General features: G+C 37.4%; 2 protein-coding genes across 5 annotated transcripts in view; both read left to right on the top strand.

The window, feature by feature from the left end:
- Nucleotides 1-4,434: 4,434 nt before the first annotated feature.
- LOC127800279 (sulfate transporter 1.3-like) lies at nt 4,435-10,580 on the top strand. Of its 3 annotated transcripts, none has more exons than XM_052334796.1 (14): nt 4,435-4,583; nt 6,168-6,516; nt 6,785-6,833; nt 6,953-7,160; nt 7,277-7,451; nt 7,572-7,637; nt 7,733-7,846; nt 7,973-8,089; nt 8,180-8,306; nt 8,653-8,939; nt 9,031-9,221; nt 9,626-9,711; nt 9,822-9,898; nt 10,036-10,580. In XM_052334796.1, the coding sequence occupies exons 2-14, from the start codon at nt 6,190-6,192 to the stop codon at nt 10,177-10,179; spliced, it is 1,968 nt and encodes a 655-aa protein (XP_052190756.1). In that variant the 5' UTR covers nt 4,435-4,583; nt 6,168-6,189; the 3' UTR covers nt 10,180-10,580. The 3 variants fall into 3 exon arrangements, with proteins under 3 accessions (XP_052190756.1, XP_052190759.1, XP_052190757.1); XM_052334799.1 differs by lacking the exon at nt 4,435-4,583 and adding an exon at nt 4,734-4,881; XM_052334797.1 differs by lacking the exon at nt 4,435-4,583 and adding an exon at nt 5,699-5,838.
- LOC127800280 (sulfate transporter 1.3-like) overlaps nt 4,435-23,480 on the top strand; it is a 29,990-nt gene continuing 10,944 nt past the window's right edge. The window contains exon 1 of one of the 2 annotated variants that reach the window (XM_052334802.1): nt 4,435-4,583. The gene's annotated coding sequence lies outside the window, so the exon portion shown is untranslated. Of the gene's footprint in view, nt 4,584-4,733; nt 4,882-23,480 lie in introns of those variants that run through there. The other variant, XM_052334804.1, reaches the window with a different exon arrangement.

The raw sequence follows: 23,480 nt of genomic DNA, 5'->3' as shown, positions 1-23,480 counted from the left end.
ATTATTATGGTCATATTCCTCAATCAATTATACCCTAATAATTGTTTCCCCAACTTTAAAACCCTAATGCATATCAGTGAAAATATACAAGAGTTATACGAAAGTATTAATTGTTTCGATAGGAAGTAAACAAACAAGAGCAATACTATTTCTACATAGATTGAAAGATGCTTTCAATCAAACACATTGATCAATTATATCAAAGTCATGACTATAAATGAAATAAAAAAATTCATGCTGTTGGTTCCTAATAATGGCAAATATATCCCAAGAGGTGAATTGGGATTAGGTAGATTTTCGATAATTTAAAACTTTGATTGTTGGTAGAATACTAGGTTTCGAAATATAAGTTATATGTTTCGAAATAAACCTTTCTGTTAAGTAGGTTTTGAAACCTACTATATGTGTTTCGAAATATACCTTACTGTTATAACTAGTTTCGAAATATGAAATGTATGTTTCGAAATCTACTTTATTGTTTTGCTTGGTTCAAAATCTTTTGACTTGTATTTCAAACTAATGATCTTTGGTAAAAATGATATACATAAATAAGAGTATACCAAAAATGTTTGTATATGAAAGATATGTTTTCTATGTATATCTATAAACTTATTCTCAAGAAAACTATTTTAGACTTTGATAACAAGACTTATGCAAGCATGTGCAATAGGCAATAGTGATACATGAAATCTAAAGAACACTTTGCATACAAGATATATAGTGGTTCGGCACCCGCCTACTCCACTACCTTCAAGCTTACCCACTTGAAGGATTTGCAATCCCAATCACTTTTACTAGTGATCACCACAACAAGGGTTTTACCACGGTTCACTTCAAAACCTTACAATGTGAGTTTTTACGGGCTCAACTCAAACCTAGCACTAAGTGAGTTTTAGGCTCAACTCAAACCTTACACCAAGTGAGTTTTAAGGCTAAACTCGAACCTTTGACACAATGAGTTTTAGGCTCAACTCAAACCTTTACATTAAATGAGTTTTAGGCTAAACTCAAACCTTACAACTTTAAACAAGATAAATAACGTTTTATCTTTACAACCCAAAGAGCAATAAATGTCTTACCACATGGTTGTATAAATCTCTTAACTTGAGGTGAGGAGAGCTGGAGGATGATACTCATTGTTTGCACTTACTTCTCCTTTTTCACATCACAATGCACATTTATGAATGAATGGATCTTCGTTGAATGCTTGTCAAACGGATTTAGATCATTTGTGCTTGTGTGTGTGTCTCTAGTGTGTGCTAACTTGTTCTTGCTTGTTGTCTCTCTGTCAATCTCTTATTGTCTTCAAATACCTACTATTTATACCAAAAGATAGAAATCTGGCCGTTTTATAGCCGTTAGAGACAAGACAAAAAAGTAGGTTTCGAAATATACATAATAGGTTTCAAAAAATCACAATTTTACACATAGGTTTCGAAACATACTTCTCATGTTTCGAAACATACAGCATTTCCAGCTATACTTGCACTTAGAGACATCATTGAGTGGGAGACAAAAACTATTCCCACTTTGAGAAAGCACTCACATTCAAATTTGAATTTGAATCTTATAGCATGGAGAATGTATTAAACAAATAATTTTGATAAAAAAAAAATTGCAAAACAAATGCATCTCGGTTTTCAAATGATTTGCTGACAGGATGTCATAGGTTTCAAAACATGACATGATAGGTTTTGAAACATACCTCTCTGAAAATGAGGTTTTGAAACATGATGCATATAGGTTTCGAAACATACCTCTCTAGAAATGAGATTTCGAAACATGATATGGAGGATTCAAAACATAGTTCAAAACCTGAATTGAAAACACATACATTGCATAGATGTTTCGAAATAGCATACATTGAAAACTTTGAAAACCTTTTCAAAGGGGTTTCGAAACATGCATAGAAACATGACAGAGTTTTAGAAACATTTGCTTGAAAGCACAATCCATAGCATGTATACATCATAGGTTATTTACATTTCTTTAGTTTAAGTAAATGTCCACATTTTTTTTATTTATATTTTACCTCTATTTATTTTAATACATAAATGTAAATAACGAAGTCCCCCCTATTTGGATTCAATAAAAATACTTAGAAAATCAAAATTCAAATAAATAAGAAAGTAGATTTTGGATTTTAGTACAAACTCAAGTTTTAGCAATAATACCACCTCCAAAATATATACTTTCTATTTAATGAAAAATTCATTAAAAATCGTTTTAGCACTAATGAATGTTAGATATCAAATTACTGGGAAATAGTTTTCTAAAAAGAAAACTCTTTCTTATATATTTCTTTATAAGATGCTAACTTTCCAGACTTAGCCAAAAACAGGGTTTTCATTTTCACAAAGTGATACATGATATTGAAATTGATATATATTGAAAACCACACACTTGACACATGACTTAGGGATTAAACCAATATATGTTTTTCATCATTAAAACTAATGTACAAAAGTACAACAACACATGCCATACTAAGGCAGAAGGACCACTTACCCTTTTGTTTTGCTGGGAAATCGAATGTTGCTTTATTTCCGACTCCATTTCGTCATTGTGTTGTATGGGAGCTCTAGTATGATGAGGACCTCAAAACCCTCGATTTTTTTCCTTCGCCACGTCCTCTTCGTCATTTGATTACTTTCTTCATCGTTCGATTGTTTCTTCTTTGACGTCATCCTCGACCTCCTATTCCTCTTTGCGTCTTCATTTTCCAGTTTTCCCCCTAGGCGTCTTCCTCTTTGTGTCTCCTCTTTCACAACTCCAATTAGGGTTTCAATTTGGTCTGGTTCACTTAGGGCCCAATTGAGCTAAACCAATGCTTTATAACTCAAATGGGTTAACTGCGGTTAACCTACTTATTTTTAATTCATTTGTTTTAAAGGCTAGTCAACGTTGGGCCCACTAAAATTGCTATGTGGCTTGCCACCTGGGCAAAGCCACACGCCCCTTCATTCAATTTCGATTATGGGCTAAAATTGCACCTAATTTTTCTAATCAAGTTCTTGTCAAAATTGAAAGTTTTGAATAAAATCACAAATGTACGATAAGATTTGATTTTTTCTAGTTAATAGGCCAAAAAAAAAAAAGTATAATTATTCAAACTGTTACAAGAAATCTAAAGTCAAATAGTATAATAATACATCTAAATTAACACTGTGTACATATAAAGAAAAAAGGAATGAAGAGGTGAATACACGTCCAATTAAGTTGGAGGAGGTGGGTAGATTAAAAATGTTGTATCCCTATATAGTGAAGAAAGAATTGGCTGCAAGTACAAGACAATCTTTGAGTGACGAAAAATGTTAATTATATATCTTTAGGACACATGTCAAGTGGTTAGATTATGATAAATTAGAATTCACATTAATAGATTGTGGGTTTGATTTTTTGTCTTATGTAGTAAGACAGTCTCCATTAATAATTTACTTCTTTTGTCAAAATCGAGGACATGAGTGACAAAAAATCATATAAGAACGATAATTTTAATAATATTAATTACATATTGAGGTTCAACAGTGTCCAAATTTAGTCCTAAAGGGAATTAAGTTGGTCAAGTGACCTTTTTAGTCATATAAAAAGAAAAAATTCTCTCTCTGCTAACTTTTTAAATTAAAAATTAATTTTTATACTTCTAATATTTGAAGATGCTTTTAAATTTTTTACGAAGACTGAAATTAATAATTTTATAGAAAAATAAAATTAAAAATTAAAAAAAACATTTTTATAAGAGTAATACTATTTATCTAGATTAAAAATAAATTTGAATCTAATTAATATTTTTTTATTAGAAAAACAAGGAGGTGCAGATGTAAACATAAATACCTATATATTTTTAATTTTTAATAAAAAATATTAATTAAATTAAAAATTAATCTGTAATATAAATAAATAATATTATTCTTTTTGAATTCTCTGATGAATTGGTAGTTATTTATGGTGGTTTGGAACCTGAACACTTTTCGTATGCAAAATGCGCAACGAGACATATACACTGTGCCCAATTCCCCAAATGTCTAAAATTAAACAAATTCAATAAGAGATTTCCCTGTTTTATATAATCTGTGGCTGCCTGCAGTCCATCCATCGCCATCCAAAGAAACACCACCGACGAACGGCGTCTTTTCTCGCCCAACTCTCACGTGTGGACCCCACTTCGCTGACTTCCAATCCGCCAACAATTCGCCGCACCCGGGCCCACAAACACTCGGTTCCCCGTGTCTGCGAGTCAGATCCTAGAATTGTGTAAACCTCTCCTGGTGGCTGTCCCTTCTTCCCATTTTCCCCCTCTCACCATTTTCTCGGCAGCCAAACACAACGTTAGGTACCCCAACCCCATTCAGGAATAGCCTTTTTCCTATCATGCGCCCCCCACCCCCCCCCCCCCCCCCCCCCCCGCCCGCCCGCCCGCCCTTATTTCCATCATGAAACCATCGCCAATTTTCCTTGTACATTGAACCTGGAGCCCTTATTTCCATCATGAAACCATCGCCAATTTGCCTTGTACATTGAACCTGGAGAGACCTGCTTTCTTTTGTATTATTTTTTTATTCAAGAAACTCCAGAACCATCAGGTGTGTCATCAGATTGGGTTTTTCTCTGTTTTTTGTCCAGCAACTTATGGGTGCACAACTCTACATGCATATATACTTTTCAAAAGCGTAATAGAATCTTGGAAAAGGACTCTTTTGTTCTAGGGTTTTACTTTTCCATCCACTGTCAATGGCATTCAAGAGGGTCAAGAAAGAAGTGGGTTGTGAACTCTACTTTTTGGGATTTTTCAAAAAGGACATGAATGTGTGAAGAACCCATTTGTGGAGAGGTTTCATGGTTTTGATTGATGTTGTTGACTGCTATTTCTACTGTTTCTGGGTACTTTTTTGTTTTTGTTGCTATTTGTACTGTTTCTGGGTAGTTAGATATTTAAGCTATTGCGTTATTGTTTTCTCTATGCTTTGATTTAGATTGTCTGTTTTCTTTCATTGGAATTATGTGGGCAGAACAGAGTTTATAATGTGTTAGCATTCAGCTGACTAACAATTGGAATTTTTTATTCTATTGATGGAGTCAATGTGGCTCTTAAATTCTCGAAACGATATGTTGGACTTTCTGATCCATTATTTTATTGGATCTTCTAATTCCTTTTTGGCTTTATTATAATCTATCTGCTTAGTAATTAATTTATGCTGCTGCTTCAGTTTTTCGTATGATTCTTTTAGTTATTTGTTAATCGGGTTTTCATTGTAAAGCCTGATTTTATGCAAAAGGCAATTTAACCTACTCTCATTCTCGATGCGAGCTGAAAATATGCTCTTTCTAATGGCCTGTATTGATGGACAGAAGTTCCTCCCCACTTTTTCTGCTTTATTGGTTTAGAACTATTGAGGTACATACATCCCCATGGCAAGTCTCTTATGAACACTTTGTTGTAGTTATACGAAGGAGATCTCAGCAAATTAAGAAATAGGTGGCAAAAGGTTGCTTTACATGTGTCCTTCATTTCTACCTGCCATTAAGTTCTCTTCAAACACTACTTATTACTCCAAAAGCACAATTGGAAAAGAGTTGACCTACTTGACACCAGTTGCTGCTTATTGAATAATCCATGTGCCAGTTAATTAAATCAACATTTGTGAACCGTCCACAAGGTCAACTATGTATGTTACAAGGAAGAAGTCCACATTCATACCTTAGTTGCAGTTTTGAGCCCCTATTCCAGCTTGGGTAGTTTGATCTGTGACTCTAAAATTATATAAGAGCTTCCCAGTATAACCCTGTCTTCAGGGATTGTTGCATTCCCGAGTAGCTTGCCATCGTTCATCTTTCAGGGTTAGCCTTAATTTTCCTAACCTTCATTGCCCATAACTATATGTTTTTTCTATTTACTGATTCCAATTGTAATCAGGCTTTTCCGAAAGGAAATGCTAATTGCGGCTTCCTGAAGGGATAGTATGACCGGGCCTTTCTATAGGGATGTGATTTTACTTATTTGAACATTGCCAATAGACTTTGTAGAGTTTGTATATCCGCCTTTTGATTTAGGAAATAAGAATGTGCTGTCTCGTAACTAGGATTCACATTACGTGCACGTGTGCATGCGCTTGCATTCTTTTTGTCCTTATAATCAGAACCAGTTGTTTGTTTTATCTGCATCTCAGGCTAATCTAAGTGTTCCTTTCAATGGCTCATCACTCCGATGACACAAAAGAAATGGACATTAGGAGCTTGTCATCATCACAACATCAGGTGCAGAATTTTCCATACATTCACAAGGTGGGACTTCCCCCGAAGCAAAACCTTTTCAATGAGTTCAAGACCACTGTGAAAGAGACTTTCTTCGCAGATGATCCTCTACGTCACTTCAAGGATCAACCCAAGTCTCGGAAATTCATTCTTGGCTTGCAAGCCATATTCCCCATTCTTCGATGGGTCCGAAATTACAATTTCTCAAAATTTAGAGGGGATCTTATTGCCGGATTAACCATTGCAAGTCTCTGCATTCCTCAGGTAGATAAGATGGTAGAAAGCCTAGTATTCTTGTATTGGAAAAAGGCAAAATTAGCCCCTTAAGTTTTTGATTTTGGTCAGTTAACCCCTGAACTTTTTGAAATAGTTCATTTTACCCTTGAAATGCTAGTTTTGGTTCACTTTGATCCTAACATGCAAAAAAAGTTCAGGGATTAAATTGACCAAAATCAAAAAGGTCAAGGGCCAAATTGGCCTTCTTTCCTTCTACATTTGAGCAGTTCTAACTATTCTTTTAACCTGTAAACAGGATATTGGGTATGCAAAGCTTGCAAATTTGGAGCCCCAGTATGGACTGTGTAAGTTCCTAGTACTTAAACAAACTGCTTGCCTTGCTATAGCCTTTTGATTTACTTTTTGGTGAGTTTTGGAGACCTTCAATTGCCTTCTTCCTGATTTTCCCTGAAACTGTTTACAGACTCCAGCTTTGTTCCCCCTCTGGTATATTCCTTTATGGGTAGTTCGCGAGATATAGCTATAGGACCGGTGGCTGTGGTGTCCCTTCTTTTGGGGACCATGCTTCAGAATGAGATAGATTCTAGTGAAAACGCTGCTGAATACCTGCGGCTTGCATTTACAGCTACATTTTTCGCTGGCATCACCCAAGCAACTCTTGGTTTTCTAAGGTGACAAAGACTCACCTCCCCTACATACCTTTTCAAATGTCAAACGCCATTGTTTTTAAGTTCTTGTTTCCATCTAGTTCTATCATATAATGATCTTGTTTTGGCTATGGGAACAGATTGGGTTTCTTAATTGACTTCCTATCTCATGCTGCTGTTGTTGGTTTTATGGGTGGAGCTGCCATTACCATTGCTCTACAGCAACTAAAAGGTTTCCTTGGCATCAAGAAATTCACAAAGAAAACAGATATTGTTTCTGTATTGCACTCAGTTTTTGGTTCGGCCAATCATGGTGTAAGTTCCTTGATCCCAGGGAAGTACCCTGTTATCTTCGTGGCATTCTCTTGATTGCCACTGCTAGTACCTTACGGCAATGGACTTTGTTTTCACTAATTTGTTGAAATTTGTTTGCAGTGGAACTGGCAGACTATAGTCATTGGATCATCCTTTTTGGCTTTCCTCCTATTTGCCAAGTACATTGTAAGAGCTCCCAAATTATTTCAGTTATAAATATATATATTAAATTTTGTAGGGTAAAAAGGTATTTCTTGAATCTCATTTGATTTGGAGAGCAGGGGAAGAAGAACAAAAAACTTTTCTGGGTATCTGCTATCGCTCCGCTTATCTCTGTGGTCTTATCAACCTTTTTTGTGTATGTCACTCATGCAGAGAAGCAAGGAGTTCAAATAGTAAGTATATATTTCTTTTCTTTTTTTTTTCTTTCTTTCCTTCCTTCCCAGTATAGAGACCTTCAAATCCTGTTCCTTTTCATAAGGAAAAAGATGGAAATTTGATTCTTGTATTGATGTGTACAGGTGAGGCATATAGACAAAGGAATCAATCCTCCATCTATTGATAAAATATATTTCACCGGAGACAATCTCCTAAAAGGCTTTAGGATTGGTGTTGTGGCCGGCATGATAGCATTAACGGTGAGCTGGATATGCTTTTATCTTGTTATGAAGAAAATTTAACCTGTTCCTCTTGTTTTCTTAACTTTTTTTCTGTTTGGTTGGGAGCAGGAAGCTGTAGCAATTGGAAGAACATTTGCTTCCATGAAGGATTATCAGCTTGATGGAAACAAAGAAATGGTTGCACTCGGAGTAATGAATGTTGTTGGATCAATTACTTCCTGCTATGTCACAACAGGTAGGTAGAAATCACAGAAACAAACTCGTACATCTGGTCAACGATAAATGTTCAATCTGGAGCTTTCATGTAGTTGTCATTTAAACCTCAAATGTTTCTCGTGTAACAAAAAATTAATAGATAATTTTGATATCACAGTCATGCAACTATTGAGTTATTCAAAGGTGGAAATATCAGAACAAAACTATTTAGTTTTGCTTTGCTATTGGAAAGGTCTGTCAAAATCATAGTTTTGGTATTTCAGATCAAAATAAACATAGAATAATAATATGGTATAGAATAGTTTCAGAGGTTAGACACTGGAGAATGCTTGTAAACGAGGCTAAGATGATTGTGGTGTTTGCAGGTTCCTTCTCTCGCTCAGCTGTAAATTACATGGCTGGCTGCCAAACTGCTGTTTCAAATATCATAATGTCCATTGTTGTATTCCTAACTTTGGAATTCCTCACTCCTCTTTTTAAGTACACCCCAAATGCCATTCTTTCTTCCATCATTATATCGGCAGTAATCGGGCTAATTGACTTTGAGGCGGCAATTCTAATATGGAAGATCGATAAATTTGACTTCATTGCTTGCATGGGAGCGTTTTTTGGTGTTGTTTTTGCCTCTGTTGAGACGGGGCTCTTAATTGCAGTAAGGAGATCGAGATATCAATCACTGTGAACTCTTTTTGTGTACCAAAAGGTGTTTCACCTAACTGAATATGTGATCCTTGTCATGACAGGTCTCGATATCCTTTGCTAAAATCCTCCTACAAGTTACGAGGCCACGAACAGCAATTCTTGGAAGGATTCCAAGGACAAATGTTTACCGGAACATCCAGCAATATCCTGAAGCAACTAAGGTCCCTGGTGTTTTGATTGTGAGAGTTGATTCTGCAATCTACTTTTCAAACTCCAACTATATCAGGGAAAGGTAGGGGGGTGGATTGTATTTGTATGCAGCCTTCTCCTTGCTTTTCTACGAAGAATTTGTTTTAAGAACTCAAACCCATGACTTTTCATTCACGAAGGAGCAACTTTACTGTTGTTACCGAGGCATGCCCTCTTCTCTTGTCAACCTTATCAAGAGAAAACAAGCCAAGCATACATTGCATACCCAGCATGTTTCAGAGAATTACCCTGAAATAGAAAATTAGAAGGGAGAATCAAGATTAAGTAATTAGGTACCAGTATCATGCATAAAATTTATGTTATGATGTCATAATTGAGAAGACTTCAGCTGCTTCAAATTTTAACAAATAAAGATGGAGATTTCGGTTTTCCTAATTCAGTTACTGTTCTAAGAGCTCAAGTCTAACGGTTCGCTTCCATGATCAGGATATTGAGATGGCTGACTGACGAGGAAGAGCAATTGAAAGCATCATGTCTACCTAAAATCCAATTTTTGATTGTTGAGATGTCGCGTTAGTACTTGGACCTCAGAACCCTGTGTCCCTATTTCCCAGCATCTTCTTGTTTATATGCCTTTGCCATTTAAAAGCAGTACTTACATCATGATGTGTGTTGATTCCAGCTGTCACCGATATCGACACCAGTGGCATCCACGCCCTAGAAGAGCTGTATAGGAGCCTCCAAAAGAGAGATGTTCAGGTTAAGTATACCACGGAAAAATCTGTATGTTGAGGGATGAGATATGTACATGTAACTCTATTGACAACTTATGCTATAGCATGCTCCTGCAATGCGCATTGCCTTAACACGAGTCCTCTCCTGCTGTTGTTGTATAGCTTGTTCTGGCGAATCCTGGACGAGCGGTGATCGACAAGCTGCACGCATCCAGCTTTGCAGACTTGATCGGAGAGGACAAGATCCTCCTCACGGTGGCAGACGCTGTTGTGACCTGTGCACCACAAGCAGGAGAAGAGGTTTGAGATGAAAATTGAAGAGGCAAAAGACCAAAACAATGGCTGCAAACAGACACCGTAGCTTTTTTGAGAAGTGACCGGCAATCAGAAGTTGCAGCTACTAGGAAACGTGCCAACCAATGAAGAAGACGAACACAAGCCCATCTTCCTGAAGCTTTGCCTGAAGCAGTTTCAGAACAATGGCTGCAAAACTATATCTGTGTAGGCCTAGACATGGTGCTGAAACTAGGAAGCTGGGGCATAAACTATGTATTGTAGGACAATAAGTTCTAGCTACTTCGAAAATATTTTTTAGTTTTCAACTTTATACTATAAATTAAAAATATATATTTTTTGATATTTTATAAAAGTAAATGCTATGAGAACTTGTTCTCAATTAATGATGCAAACTTTTTGTTTCACTTTGATGTTTGTTGAATGCGCATGTGTGTATATGTAATATTATCTTCATTTTGTCCACTCTTTTTTATTCACAAATATATATATATATATATAGAGAGAGAGAGAGAGAGAGAGAGAGAGAGGCGGGGGATTCGAATTCAGTAACTCCAAATCTGGGAGCACAGAATCTAGATTTAGGTTTGATGTCCCTAGATTAGGGTTGCTAACTCTAGATCTTGACAGTGTGGACACATATGTAGGTGTGTGAGGAGAGAGAGAGAGAGAGAGAGAGAGAGAGAGAGGAGGATGATGATAAAAGAGTGGTTGACTAGAGGACGACAACAATAGAAGAGACAACCAGGAAAAGTGGCTAACGATTGATAATAAAAATGAGATAGAGATATTAAATGTGAAATGGGTTTTGCAAAATTGTAGTGAAATAAAAAACTATATAAGATGGGAAGAAAAACATGATTTTCTAGATTTTTTTATTATTTTTAAAAATATTGTATATTTTGTTTTTGATAATTTAGCCTTAATTAAACAAGAGAGAAAGTGTATGAAATATTTATGACAATGTCTTAGAGTCGATTACCACTTGATTCATCCAAAAGATATGCATGTGATTAGTTTTTCTTGGCCTTGAGGTGTTCTAGCCATTCTCAACTTCAACTTTATTTGGGACCTACTTGAACTACAAAAGGAAGACTGGGCTCAATCCCTCAGTATCTCTTCTAACGATCAAGTCAGTTATAAGGCTCGAGATTGAGTGATGTAATAATAATGCAATAATTATGTAATTAATGAGATACCTAACTCTTAGAATTCACGCCTTTATATAGGTGCATTATGGAACCAATGAAAGGCCTTGATCGTGCCACATGAGTGATTGGATATAAACGAGATGGATGGCCATGATCATGGTGTGGGCTCAAGTCCAAATTTGAGTCCAAATCTAGTTTTTTAGGCCATTTCTTTCACTTGGGCTCCATATTCCCTAGGTTACATTTGGGCTTTAGATTTACAACTCATGGTGCCCATTGGTCTTAGCCCAGGCCCAAGGTGATCTTGGCCACATGTCACTTTAGGGGCTCTAGCAAAAAGGGTATTTTAGTACTTTTTCCTAAGATTAGAATCCCTCGTCATCACTTGCCCTCCTACTCCCTTGGTTGTGTCGCAAGGGTCAAGCTAAGGAGTAATGGAAAAGGTGTCTTTCAATCTCCGGACCACTACACACTTGGTATTTAATATCAAGCTTGACCATTAGCTAGATATTTCAAATCAATAGGCAATGACATTATTCCACCTCATTGTGCTTGCAAATAAGTGAATGAGAAGTTGTTATTGTTAGTGTTAGTGTTATAATGCTAGATTTAGATGACTTTTAGGGTGTATATAATAGGACTAATAATGCAAATCTTGCAAATTAATAAATGGTCATATCTTCATTCATACCTCTTCAATTATACATAAATGAGTCCTTAAATGTTTTTATGATCTTATTCTTAAGCTGTTAAGAATATGTTACAAAGATTTATAATACAAGATTTTTTAAAGTGAATCATAATCCTACTATTTCTCTAAAAGAGACTAAGATTAATTGATTATGGACTATATTCGATTAGTATGAAATACTAATGATAAATGATGGTAAGTCACATGCCATACTACATGAGATGTAAATAGTAGACATATGGATAGATGTTGGTTGAACATCTACTGAAAGTGACGCAAGTAACAAATCACATGGCTGAGAGGATTAATGATCAATTGTTGGCTTCGTTTGTGTAACTGGTGCTTGGACTAGAGACAACACAGTTATCTTGTATGCTGATGTCGAAGATTTATCGTTAAGCAAAACCACTTAATTAGGAGGTAAGAATGTCGTCTATGTGGTTTCTATGCAGTAAGTAATATATGGAGGCGGGTGATTGTTAATGGGATTCATTGACCTCTAGTGTGAAGTGAATATCCTTTGCGATCATTGTTGGTTTGTGATTGGTAAAACCCCTGGCCAAGGTGAGCACGATCAGAAATGAGTTTTCAATGTCGAAAAAAGTTTCGATGTGTCATCTAGATCACACCATACTAGATCTTGGCATAACTACTGAGCCATGTGAGTTTGATCAACTCATGACTCTCACTCAATCGGGATGTTATTCGATGAAAGGATTATAGTGCACGATAATCGAATGCCCGAATAGACTCACTTGAAGTAATGACTTCACTACTGATAGGATTGTCTTAACATAATGTTAATTGTCACTCAGGACCTTTTGGGATGTTTTAAGAAGATGGGGAGATCCTTATTGTAGATCAAAATGTTCAATTGGCGTCAATATGGTTGATGTGTCTGGATTGCTACTCAGTCATCAACCTAGAAGGTTATATGCAAACTATGCACAACATCATATTAGTGATGCATAACTGTTAATGATGATGAATGTTGTTAAGGAGTTAACAAATGAACAAAATTAATGGGAGACCATTAAAAGTTGGTGGATAATCTTTAAGAGATGACAAGTATGCCATTAAGGGTTAATGAGAGGTCTTAGTTCCATTAAAAGTTAGTGGAAAGGCTATTAAGAGGTAATGATAAGCCTTGATGCAATTAATTGAGAGTTAGAAACGGGAGAAGAAGAAGAATTAATCAGTTTGGTGAAATGACTAAAATTGCCTACCATTTATGTTGAAATGGTTAACTATTTCAAAACGTGCGATATCACTTGTGCTTCATTTTCTTGTCTATTTCTTTCTGCAATCGCCATTAATGGCTATTGTAGCCTTCATTTAATAAGGTTGTAAGTCATTTAATGAAGAGAAAAGAGTGGGAGACAAAAAAAAAAAAAAAATGAAGAGGAAAATTCTTTTCATATGGGGTTTGACTGATTTTGAACATTAGTGCAAATATTGTCTATCAGCTGTTTTACCTTCTTCTCTTTCTCTCTTGCAACAGTTGTTGTCACTTTCTTCTTCTTTTCTCACTTTGCTCTCCTACTTATTTCTTTGGTTGTGAGACAATCATGTTCATCCTAAGAGAATCATTGAATAGCTTTGTGGCACCTTTGTAAAAGCTTGTTTAGCACATAAGCTTCACAAAGGGTTTCGTTTGTTACATAGGTGTGAACTAACTTGGTCCCTTGCATAAGTAAGGGCAGACTAGTCATAAAATAGGAGCCATTGGAAGTGGTTCATGACTGCTCGTGTGTAATACCCAGGGTTTTCTTGAGGCTATAAATGGAAATTAATAAAAAGTATAAGTGGAATTATCGAAATAATGAGGCTATAAGATACACTGACGCACCTTTAGATGACCGAATCAACCGGAGGGAGTACCCTGAACCCTAGGTAGCCAAGGAAAATGGTATAGTATTGACGAGTGATACGAATTATGATTTTTAGTGATAAAAGAAATTGGATCAAGAATAGTTTTTGGTACACCTGTCGACCGGGTTGAGAAAACTGAATCGACGTAGGAGACATCTAGAAAGTCAACGGAGCGTGTCAAGAACCAATATTTTATGTGTAGAACAACCCTTAAGTAATTTTGGGTTAAAACGAATGGATTTAAGGTCAAATCGACTAGTCGGGCCTAAGTGTAATTTTCTAATTTTGCCTGAGGGAGGTCAAATGGATAATTTTTTGGAAGTTTCGAGGGGGAAATGAGAAGTACTAAACTGGTGGATCCTTGCGGTATTGTTAGAAAGATCAAGGGGTAAGGAAAAAGGGCAGAAATGCCATTTGAAGAAAATTGGGGGCCAAAGTGTAAAAAATGAAATTTGGCAGTGTGAACGAGCAAGGCAAAATCGACCGCTGCAATCCACCGCACGTGGAGGCCGTTTTCGGTGATTGGATGGCCGAGGCTGGCTTGGGGGAGGTCGTATACAGTAGAGGGATGCTTGGTGGCCAAGTCCTGGCCGTTGATTGGCTGGATTTTGGCTGAAAATTGCTATAAAAAGGGAGCCTAGGGTTTCAAAATTTTGCAAGAAATTGGCCACGTTTTGGTGCGATTTTTGGAGCTTTGATAAAGGGCTATTGGTCTCGAGGCATTAAGGAAGGTTTCTGGAGCATTTAGAGGGTTTTCATCAAAGTTTGGAAGCTGTTTCGAGCTTCGTCGGAAGCGGGTAGCAGACCTCCTAAGGCTGCTTGTAAATCGACTTTTGGAAGCTTTTCCAGTGGCCTTTCGGCCTGAAACCGGTGGCATTGTGATCGACTTGCTTGGGGTTTCAAGGGGGTGTCTTCATTTTGGCCATCGAAGCAATCATCGGCGGTCGGAAAAAGGAAGAAGACGGTAGCGCGTGACTGCATGCGCCAGCCTTCACTCTCACACGCGCCGAACGCATGAGGGCCTGTGAGCAGGGGCTTTTTGGTAATTTGGATTCCAAAATTTTTATTTAATTATATGAGGATTTATCATGTTGAAATATTTGAAAAAAAGTTTGAGAAAATAATTATTTTGGAATTATTGAGGTGAAAATTGGGAGAAAATAGAGAAAATTATGGAGAAATTAAGGAAAATTGATTGTAATGCTTCCTTAATTAAATATGATATTTAGGGAGTATCGTGACTCAATATTGAGTATAAGTTCAAAGGTTTGTGATGTGGCACGCAAATCGAGGCAGTGCACTAGGATCGAGGTGATCCGAATACATTCGAGGTGAGTGGTCGACTCTAGTTTTACCCTTGTTTCGGAAATGTCTTGGTGTGAGTGTAGTGAGTTCAGGTGAGCGGTCTTACCAGAACTCGGGATGCTACGCTTATGCGTTTTACTTATGTACTTGTAGCATCATTTGTATATTGATCATGTGGTATATTGTATCAACTGTTTTACTTATAAAAGAGTCGATGCATGGCATGTGATTTTCATATCATCGGGGCATTGGTTTTTCGTGTCGTTGTTGGGTCCGTATGGGATGGGATGAGGTCTTCTTGAGAATGGGACAAGATTAATCCAAGTGAACGAGTGACACGGTAGGGCACTCGAGAGATTAAGTATGTCGCGGCAAGGTCAACCCCAACGATGCGTAGAATGGATTTTCACAGGAGGTTGAGTATGTCAGGGAGATTTCTCAAGTTAGACGTGTTGCATGTTGTTGTGTCTATATGACATGTTCGTACGTCTTTCATGCATTATATAAACTGTTGCATGCCATCACTTAGATGTTTTATCATCTAATCTGGGTTATGCCCCTGGAACATTCAAACGTTCCAGTCAGGGACTACTGTGAGGGCGAAGGACGTGGCCAGTTGAGGGCCAATGGTGTTTAGTAGTCATTGTATCTTTCTGGAGGCTTTAGTATGTAATTCGGTTTATGTATGAACAGTTGTAAGATAATGATGCCATCATTTGGTAGTTTGTAATACATAGTTCGGTGTAGAAACATCTTGTATGGAACTCGTGGTAGGCCACGGTATTGATGTTAATGTATCCGCTGCGTTATAATATGTCTCGTTTAGTTGTTAAGATTATTGATCTTGTTAGTTAAATGGGCAAGACTGGGGTTCTCAGGATTCATTGTCTGCATGTGAAGATTGTTCTTGAAATCACCACGCGTGATGAACTTAAAAAAAAAAAAAAGGATTCCCGAAAATACCTTTATAGTGACACGTCTGGCGAGGCGGGGTGTTACACCGTGCAAGGAGGTTCATTGGAGCACAACTGAAGGGTGAAGGGTTTGGATCAAGTGGCACAATAAATGCAATAGCACAACTGGCTTCATCTTCATCCATTGTCGTATATCTTAATATGTACATGGTTACTATCATCAAGTCTTGCAAGATGTTTTTGTTTCCATTTCCTATACTTTTCCTATTGTGTTTTTGAAAAGGTTTTGAAAATGGATTAAACCCTTGCATGATTCACCAAGTGTTAGCATTTCCTTTCATTCATGTCACCTTTACATAGAGACGGACATCGGTTGGCATCCCCTCGGTGCTTATAAAAGGAGGCCTTAGTCTATGCCTTCCCACATTTTACATCATTCTTTCCAATTTTCTCTTATTCTTGGCTTTCGAGTCCTTGGTTTAGTCTTCTTCAAAACTTGATTTTTTCAATCCTCGATCTTCATTAGGTATGTCTTCTTTTTCTAAGTAGATAGATATAAAGAGAGAGAGCTTGAGTAGTGATGTGAGTTGGAGCTCCAACTCGAGCTCTTATTTTAACCCTAGTTCCTCAGGCTCTAAGGGTAGGTTAAACGTTAGAGTCACTAGAGGGGGGAGGGGGTTATGGTGTTTTCTTAAGCAGGTCCTGAGAATTTCGAGGGTTCCAACTCAAACTCAAATTCCCCACTTACCAAGGAAGGTACTCACCTTGGTAAGGAGGAAACTGAGGCACTTATGGTTAGTTCAAATTATCGAAGAATGAGTATTATTATACTCACCTATAGTTTCGTTATAAGGCTCCCGATGGCTTCTTATGATCTGCGCAAATGCCTTGGATGTTAGCCTTTGCATTCCCCATCCATCTTCTAGTTGTTGAGGTCTTTTCCATCTCAGAGATAAACCCCTTCCAACTAGTTCCCAATTCGTGGAGGATCTTCTCTTCTTTTCCATTTTTTTATGTAACCAAACACTTTCTACAAAGGTTTAAATATTCCTCCCCTTGATTCAAGTCATCGCTTGTGGACAAGGGCAATACCCTTTCACCATAGTTGTTTGTCGTGCTTTATAGTTAACACCCTATCTTCCATCAAAGGGTGGAAAAGTTGATTCTTGCTCATTCAACCTCGAAATGTCAATTTATGTTCTCGACTTTCTATAGGAAAGGGAAAGTTAAAGCTCCATCCATCAAGATGACCACGGAGGAGAAAGTAGTCATTAAAAAATAAGTTCTCTAGAGCATATTAGTGTTGGGAGGCTCATAAGCGATCACTGCTTAAGATTAAGTGGCATTTCCTTTCAAAATTCTTCAAAATTGAGGCCCTTCTCAGACTATCCTCTTCCGTCTTCCCCTTTTTTTTCTTATTTTCATTCGTGCTCAACTTACACTTCTTCAGTTTCCTATGATGGTAGAGCAAATTTTGGACGAGTCACAAGTCTTTGGAGGCGATGAGGCCAAGAAAGAAACTAAGAAGGCAGAGAGCAAGAGGGGTCCGAGGCGTAATATCTCAAATTTTCTAAAGGGATCGAGAGTAATTTTAACATAGGTCATAGGTGAAATTATCAAAAGACTTAGGATTTAAGAATAATTTCTTATAGTTATAAGTACCGAATCGATTGCAGGGAGTGTCCCGGAATGTAAATGTCTAAGAAAAATAATATAGTCTCGATGAGCGTTCCGAGATAGGATTTATAATATTAAAAGAAATTAGAATTGAGACAGTTTTCAGTACAGCTTTGATTTAGGCTGAAAAAACTGAATCATCGTAGGGGACTCCCAGGAAGTCAATGGGACTTTGAGAAGGCTCTGGTTTTTTGTAAGGATCAACCCTGAAGTGGTTTCGGGACGAAACAAAGGTCCGGTGATGCATGGCACATGGACGAAATTGTCCTTATCAAGTAAGTTTGGAATTATTAATTTTAGATTTTCGGTATCGTAATGCAAATTAATTTGCATGATAGAGAGTGTATTTGTAATTGCATAAAGTTTTCAAATGAAATAAGGATGAAATATGGGGATTAAATGTGTATTTTCTCATAATTATATTAGTGAAATATATATAAGTATATATATAAATGCGTGTGATGGCAAGAATGACAGACACTGAGTGATAGGTATGCACGCATGAGGGGGGCAAATTTGCAACAATTAAGGGATAAATTGCACCAATTAAGGGCATTGGGATGAGAGTTTGGAAGAAATGTCGGAGAGTGGTGGCTAAGGCTTATCTTCTTCTACAAGTGGATATATAAATATATATATATGTATGTATATAAAAATGGAATGGGAGCAGAGCATGGCCTAGAGAAGCTGAGAGCTTGGGCTAAGCTTGTGAGAAGAGAGAGAGAGAGAGGCCGAGAGAAGTCGAGAGCTTGGCAGAAACAAAATGAAAGAAAGAAAGAAAGAAAGAGCTAGTCGAATTCAGCCATAACTGGCCGCAATAGCCGCGAGTAGCGAAGCTGCTGTTGCAGCAGCTGGGGTGTTACGACGGTGACGCACTGGCGAAGCAAAGACGGATGGATGCGACTGGAGGTGCAGGCAAGCGTCTAGCGAGCTGCTGCGTGCACAGCAGTGGCCGCTCACATCGAGGATGGTCGAGGTGGCTGCGACGGTGCTGGCCGTGGTGGCGGCTGGCGGCATGTGCAGGTGCTGCACACAGGAAGAGGAAGAACAAAGGAGGAGAAGAAGAATGAGGAAGAAGAAAGAAGAACAAAAAAAAAAAAAACAAAAAGAATAGAAAAAGAAATGAAGTAAAAATTTTGAAAAATGCTAGAAAAATAGGAAATAATATTTTATTAATATTCCAGAGATTTTGGCCCAGAATTAGGGCCGTGCACGAGAATCAAAGTGGTGCTCGAGAATTGAGGCAGGGCTCAGGAATCAAGGTTATGCACGAAAATCGAGGCAATGTCACGCATACCGATGAAGCCTGAGAGACTAAGTCGAGGTGAGGAAAATTTCTTAGAAAATTTCAAAAAATTAGGAAAGTTATTTTATGAATTGTTATAATGAAATATTTAAGAAAATAATTGAGAAATATTTAGTTTGGATTTATTGAGCAAAAATAGGAAGAAATAGAGAAAAATAAAAATAAAGAAAATGCAAGAAATTATGAAAAAAAATATGTTGTAATACTTATTTAAATAAATATGATGAATAGGGTGCTTTGCGGCTTAAGTTGAAATGACTTGTGCGAATTTGGAGGTTGGCAAGCAAATCGAGACGATGCACGTATTTCGAGGCAATGTGCGAATATTGAGATAGCCCAATAAGTTTGAGAAGGCAAGTGGTTCGACCCTAAACCCAATTTTAAGTAAATGATTTTATCATGTTGTCATGCATTGATATGAATATGTCATGTAAATTGCATTTACATGTATTGATGATGAAATGTGCATATGTTCACGATGATATTATTGATCATGCATCGCATAAGGGTCTGGGATTATGGACTAGCATCGCTGCTCTACCAAGAGTGCACCCATACACCTTGATCTGGGAAAAAGGCTGTAAAAATGGGGAGCAGCAATTGGGTGCGATCGACTCAAACCGAAATGAAATGGAAAATGACATTTTGCATATTGCATCCATGCACGAAAATATATTTATTGTTCCCTTACTTAGAAGATTCATCATCTAACTTGGGTTTTTCCCTTGAAATATTCAAACATTCCAGATGAAGATTATAGCAAAAACGAGGATGAATGAGACATGAAACGGCACTTTCCAAGTGCATGATGAATTGAAATGAATTGAATTGAATGTACATTATGTAGCACATGTATTTAAGTTCTACTACTTTGAAATCTGAACGTTTTGAAAAACCATGATGTAAGATCTAATTTATGATTAACGTTTTAGGAATGATGATGTATAACCTTATTTGTGATTAATGTCAAGATGTTAGGTTCGATTCTAGCTTCCGTAATTGATGTTTATGATGATTCTCTTTTGAATTAAATATATGAAATTTTTGGGATGGATAAGAGCAATTATATGGTTTAGTCATAATTTTAATTAGAAAATTTTTTTTATCACAGAATTGCCCTAAGTTATAACACGTTCGAGAAAGTGGGGTGTTACACGAGGGGGGCCCCTATGTAAAAAGGTTCCCTCAAGGCCTTCTCAACCAGTTCCCCAAGCACCTTGCATTAAGGCCCCCCTCCTTGACCCTTAGAAGAGAAAGGGGAAGAGGTTCAAGCTTATGATAATGGCAATAAGGACCATCTTTAGGGCCTAGTCAGTAGGCCAAAATGGTCGGGGCAGCTTAAAAACAACTTTAAGAATGGGGACATGACTCAGCATCTGGTCCTTGGTACCAACACTCTAGCTAACTAGACTAACATTGTAAAACTAAACCCAACTGTCTCACTGATCTAAACTTTAAGATTTTTTGTCAAGCAAGTTCATTCTTTCTAGAAACTTCTTTTCGATTTGTTATAATCCTCTTTCCAGTTTTGTTCCCGTATTAACTATCCCTCTACTTCTCGAAGCTTTACAAACATCTGGCAAATATCTCCACCAAGCTAATCAAGATTGAGGAGACCTTAATGAGCAAGAATATCCAACTAGTTGAGCATGCAAAGAAAATAAAGGCTCTTTAGGTCGAGGTGGGGAGTATCCCGTCGACGTGGGGAGTATCCCAAGAGCGAAAGTTAAGGCGAATGTGGAGAATGTCCCCTCAAGACTAAACTAGAAGTGACCCAACGAAGTGAGAAACACTAGAGGAGCCAAACTAATCAATTGGGTGATAGCTTGACCTTTTTTGAGAAACTAAAGAAAGACCCAAAAAGTATTCTTCAAGTTATCAAAGTACCTCTTTCCAAACTAGTGAAAAGTTGGGATTTATCCACGAGGTATACCTAAGAGAGCTTTGGCTCGATGTAAAGAGAGCTTCAACTTATGATGGATATCGAATAAGAGCTTTAGTTCATGATGGATACGGTATGAGAGCTTCGTCTCATGATGGATACGGTATGAAAGCTCCGGCTCATGGTTGCGATATGAGAGCTTTAGCTCATGTTGATGTTGTGCCAGGTAGTTCATAGTTGCAACAAGTTTGTATACAAGGCCTTGGGAGCCGTTGGGTGTGTCTCTTATATGGGCCCCAAAGACCATATGTGTGCATTTATGCATTTATGTCTTTAGCTTGGTATTATGATTCATGGTATGGCTTAGTGTACTACACATGGCATGAATGTGTGATGTTTGTGGGTAAGTCATCTTTCAGCCCTGTCATCATTTCCTCTATATACTTGCTGAGTCTTGTGACTTAACCTTGTTTTATATCATTCCAAGTAAGGAAAAAATATGAGGTTGCGGGTGTGCTTAGCGAAGCTTGATTTTGATCATCGGTTGATAGTCATATGTATAGAGCTCTCTTGAAGAAAAGGTATTGGTGATGATTTTTTAGCGAAGGAAATCAGTCTAGATTTTGTACTATGGGCTTAGTTGTATTTCTTCGAGGTGAATAGGTGGTTGAGCCCAATCGTATAGTGTATGATAAATGTATGATAATGTAAGTGAAATTTAATGGCTTCTATTGTTTTAAGATAGGAGTTTGTGAAAATTTGTGTTTGGATTTTTATACTGTACCATTCTTTTTGGCACTCTCCCCTAGATTCCTTGGTTTGGGGACTCCAAGGGTGGAGTTGCCACAGTTTGGTATCAGAACAGGTTTGGGATGAGTCTTTGTACACATAGAAATGTGGGAAAGAGTTAGGAATCTATCTACCAATTAAATGTAAGTTTAAATAAGGATTCAAATTTTAAATATGTTGGTTGTGCAAGAAAATTAGTGCTCACCCTACATTTGAGACTCTAGGGGAGTCTAGTGGGATTTGCATCAGGAGATGTCAGAGATGCAAGGGACCTTGGCAAGAATATTGCAGACAATGGATATGCTCGTTGCTAATCAGTTGAGGTAGAACTAGGCACAATAGGGAGAGCCGGGTGGGGTAATCTAGCCAGGAACAATAATGGGCAAGCAACTCAAGAAGGGACGAGTGTTTTCTAGGGCCACAACAACGACAAGAAAAGGAAATGGTCAAGCAAAGATATAATATGAATTTTTCCATGTAAATTATGTGGTAAGAAGCATAAGGGACATGTTAGGAAGGATTATCCTCGAAACCAAGTCGTGGAGGTGATTTGTTTTCGAAGTGGTCAAAAGGGCCACAAAGTTAAAAGTTGTACACAACTACCTTAGAGCGGAGAACAGGGATTAGAGGGGCAAGGTAAGAGATCTGATCAGGGGCTAGTAGTGCCCAGGATGTTGAGGGAAACTCCACAACTAGCATTGCCTTAGACACTACGCCCTACTGCTATTGATAGATCCCATGTGTAAGCAACGGATACAAAAAAAGAGGAAAGATTGTATTCAAGGTATGCTCTTGCTATATAGTATTGTATTGATGTTTGTGTCCTATCTTATGCAAGTTCGACATATTCTTTTATTGCACCGTCTATTGTATGTCATGCCTTCATTTCTAGGATTTCATTGCGCTATTATCTGTTTGTGACTACGTTGGGAGATATGGTATTGATGGGTAGTAAATTAATCAGAGACTGCAAATTGGGGGCTACTTGGTAGATGAAGCCACATTCCGTGTTGAGGGGAACAAAAGGAATACCTCATAGCAAGGATGTAATTGTACTAGTATACTGATAGAGGGAAAAATAAGGAGTATTGGGTTGTAGTATCATGAGTAACGTATCTATTTATTTGTACCAAATAATACAGTAAGCGTGGGTTATTGCTATGGTATGTATAATGGAATAAAATGAAATGAAAGTTGTGTTAAAACGACTTGGACATCGTTGAGAGACATTTCTTCCATGAGTCGTTAGTGTATGTTTGAATCAGAAAGAGGTAAAGTATCGAAGTGTTAGGTCAAACAACGTTTTCAATAAACTTGAAATCATTGCGGATTCAAGAATTTGATGTATTTTTGTGCGAATTTATTCTCCCACTATCAAGTAGAGGTAAAATATGGGAGACAAATGGTTCCTTTAAGTGGCCTTTAGTGGGCAAGTTGTGACCCTTAATGGTGCACAGTTGGGGCAATCGTTAAAACTCATGTCAGTGATCGGAGCCCAACAGCAGACTTGAGCATAAGAGCATGTGGATATGCGATATGGGTGACAGCTAGTGAAAAGTCATAGAAATGTGGAGGTAGCAAAGAAATACTCAACTGTCTCTAAAGGATTTCATGGGATTCATCTCTATATAGTAAGATTGAGTTTAGCATTAGTTTATTGCTTGAGGTTATTAGTTGCTTAGTTGTGTGTGGACAGACTATAGTTGAGGAAGTAAATAAGTATAGT

The sequence above is a fragment of the Diospyros lotus genome, chromosome 4, assembly GCF_014633365.1.
Source record: "Diospyros lotus cultivar Yz01 chromosome 4, ASM1463336v1, whole genome shotgun sequence".
Classification (NCBI taxonomy): Eukaryota; Viridiplantae; Streptophyta; class Magnoliopsida; order Ericales; family Ebenaceae; genus Diospyros; species Diospyros lotus.
The sequence above is the reverse complement of the archived record's forward strand: the minus strand, read 5'-3'. Positions and strand labels throughout refer to the sequence as shown.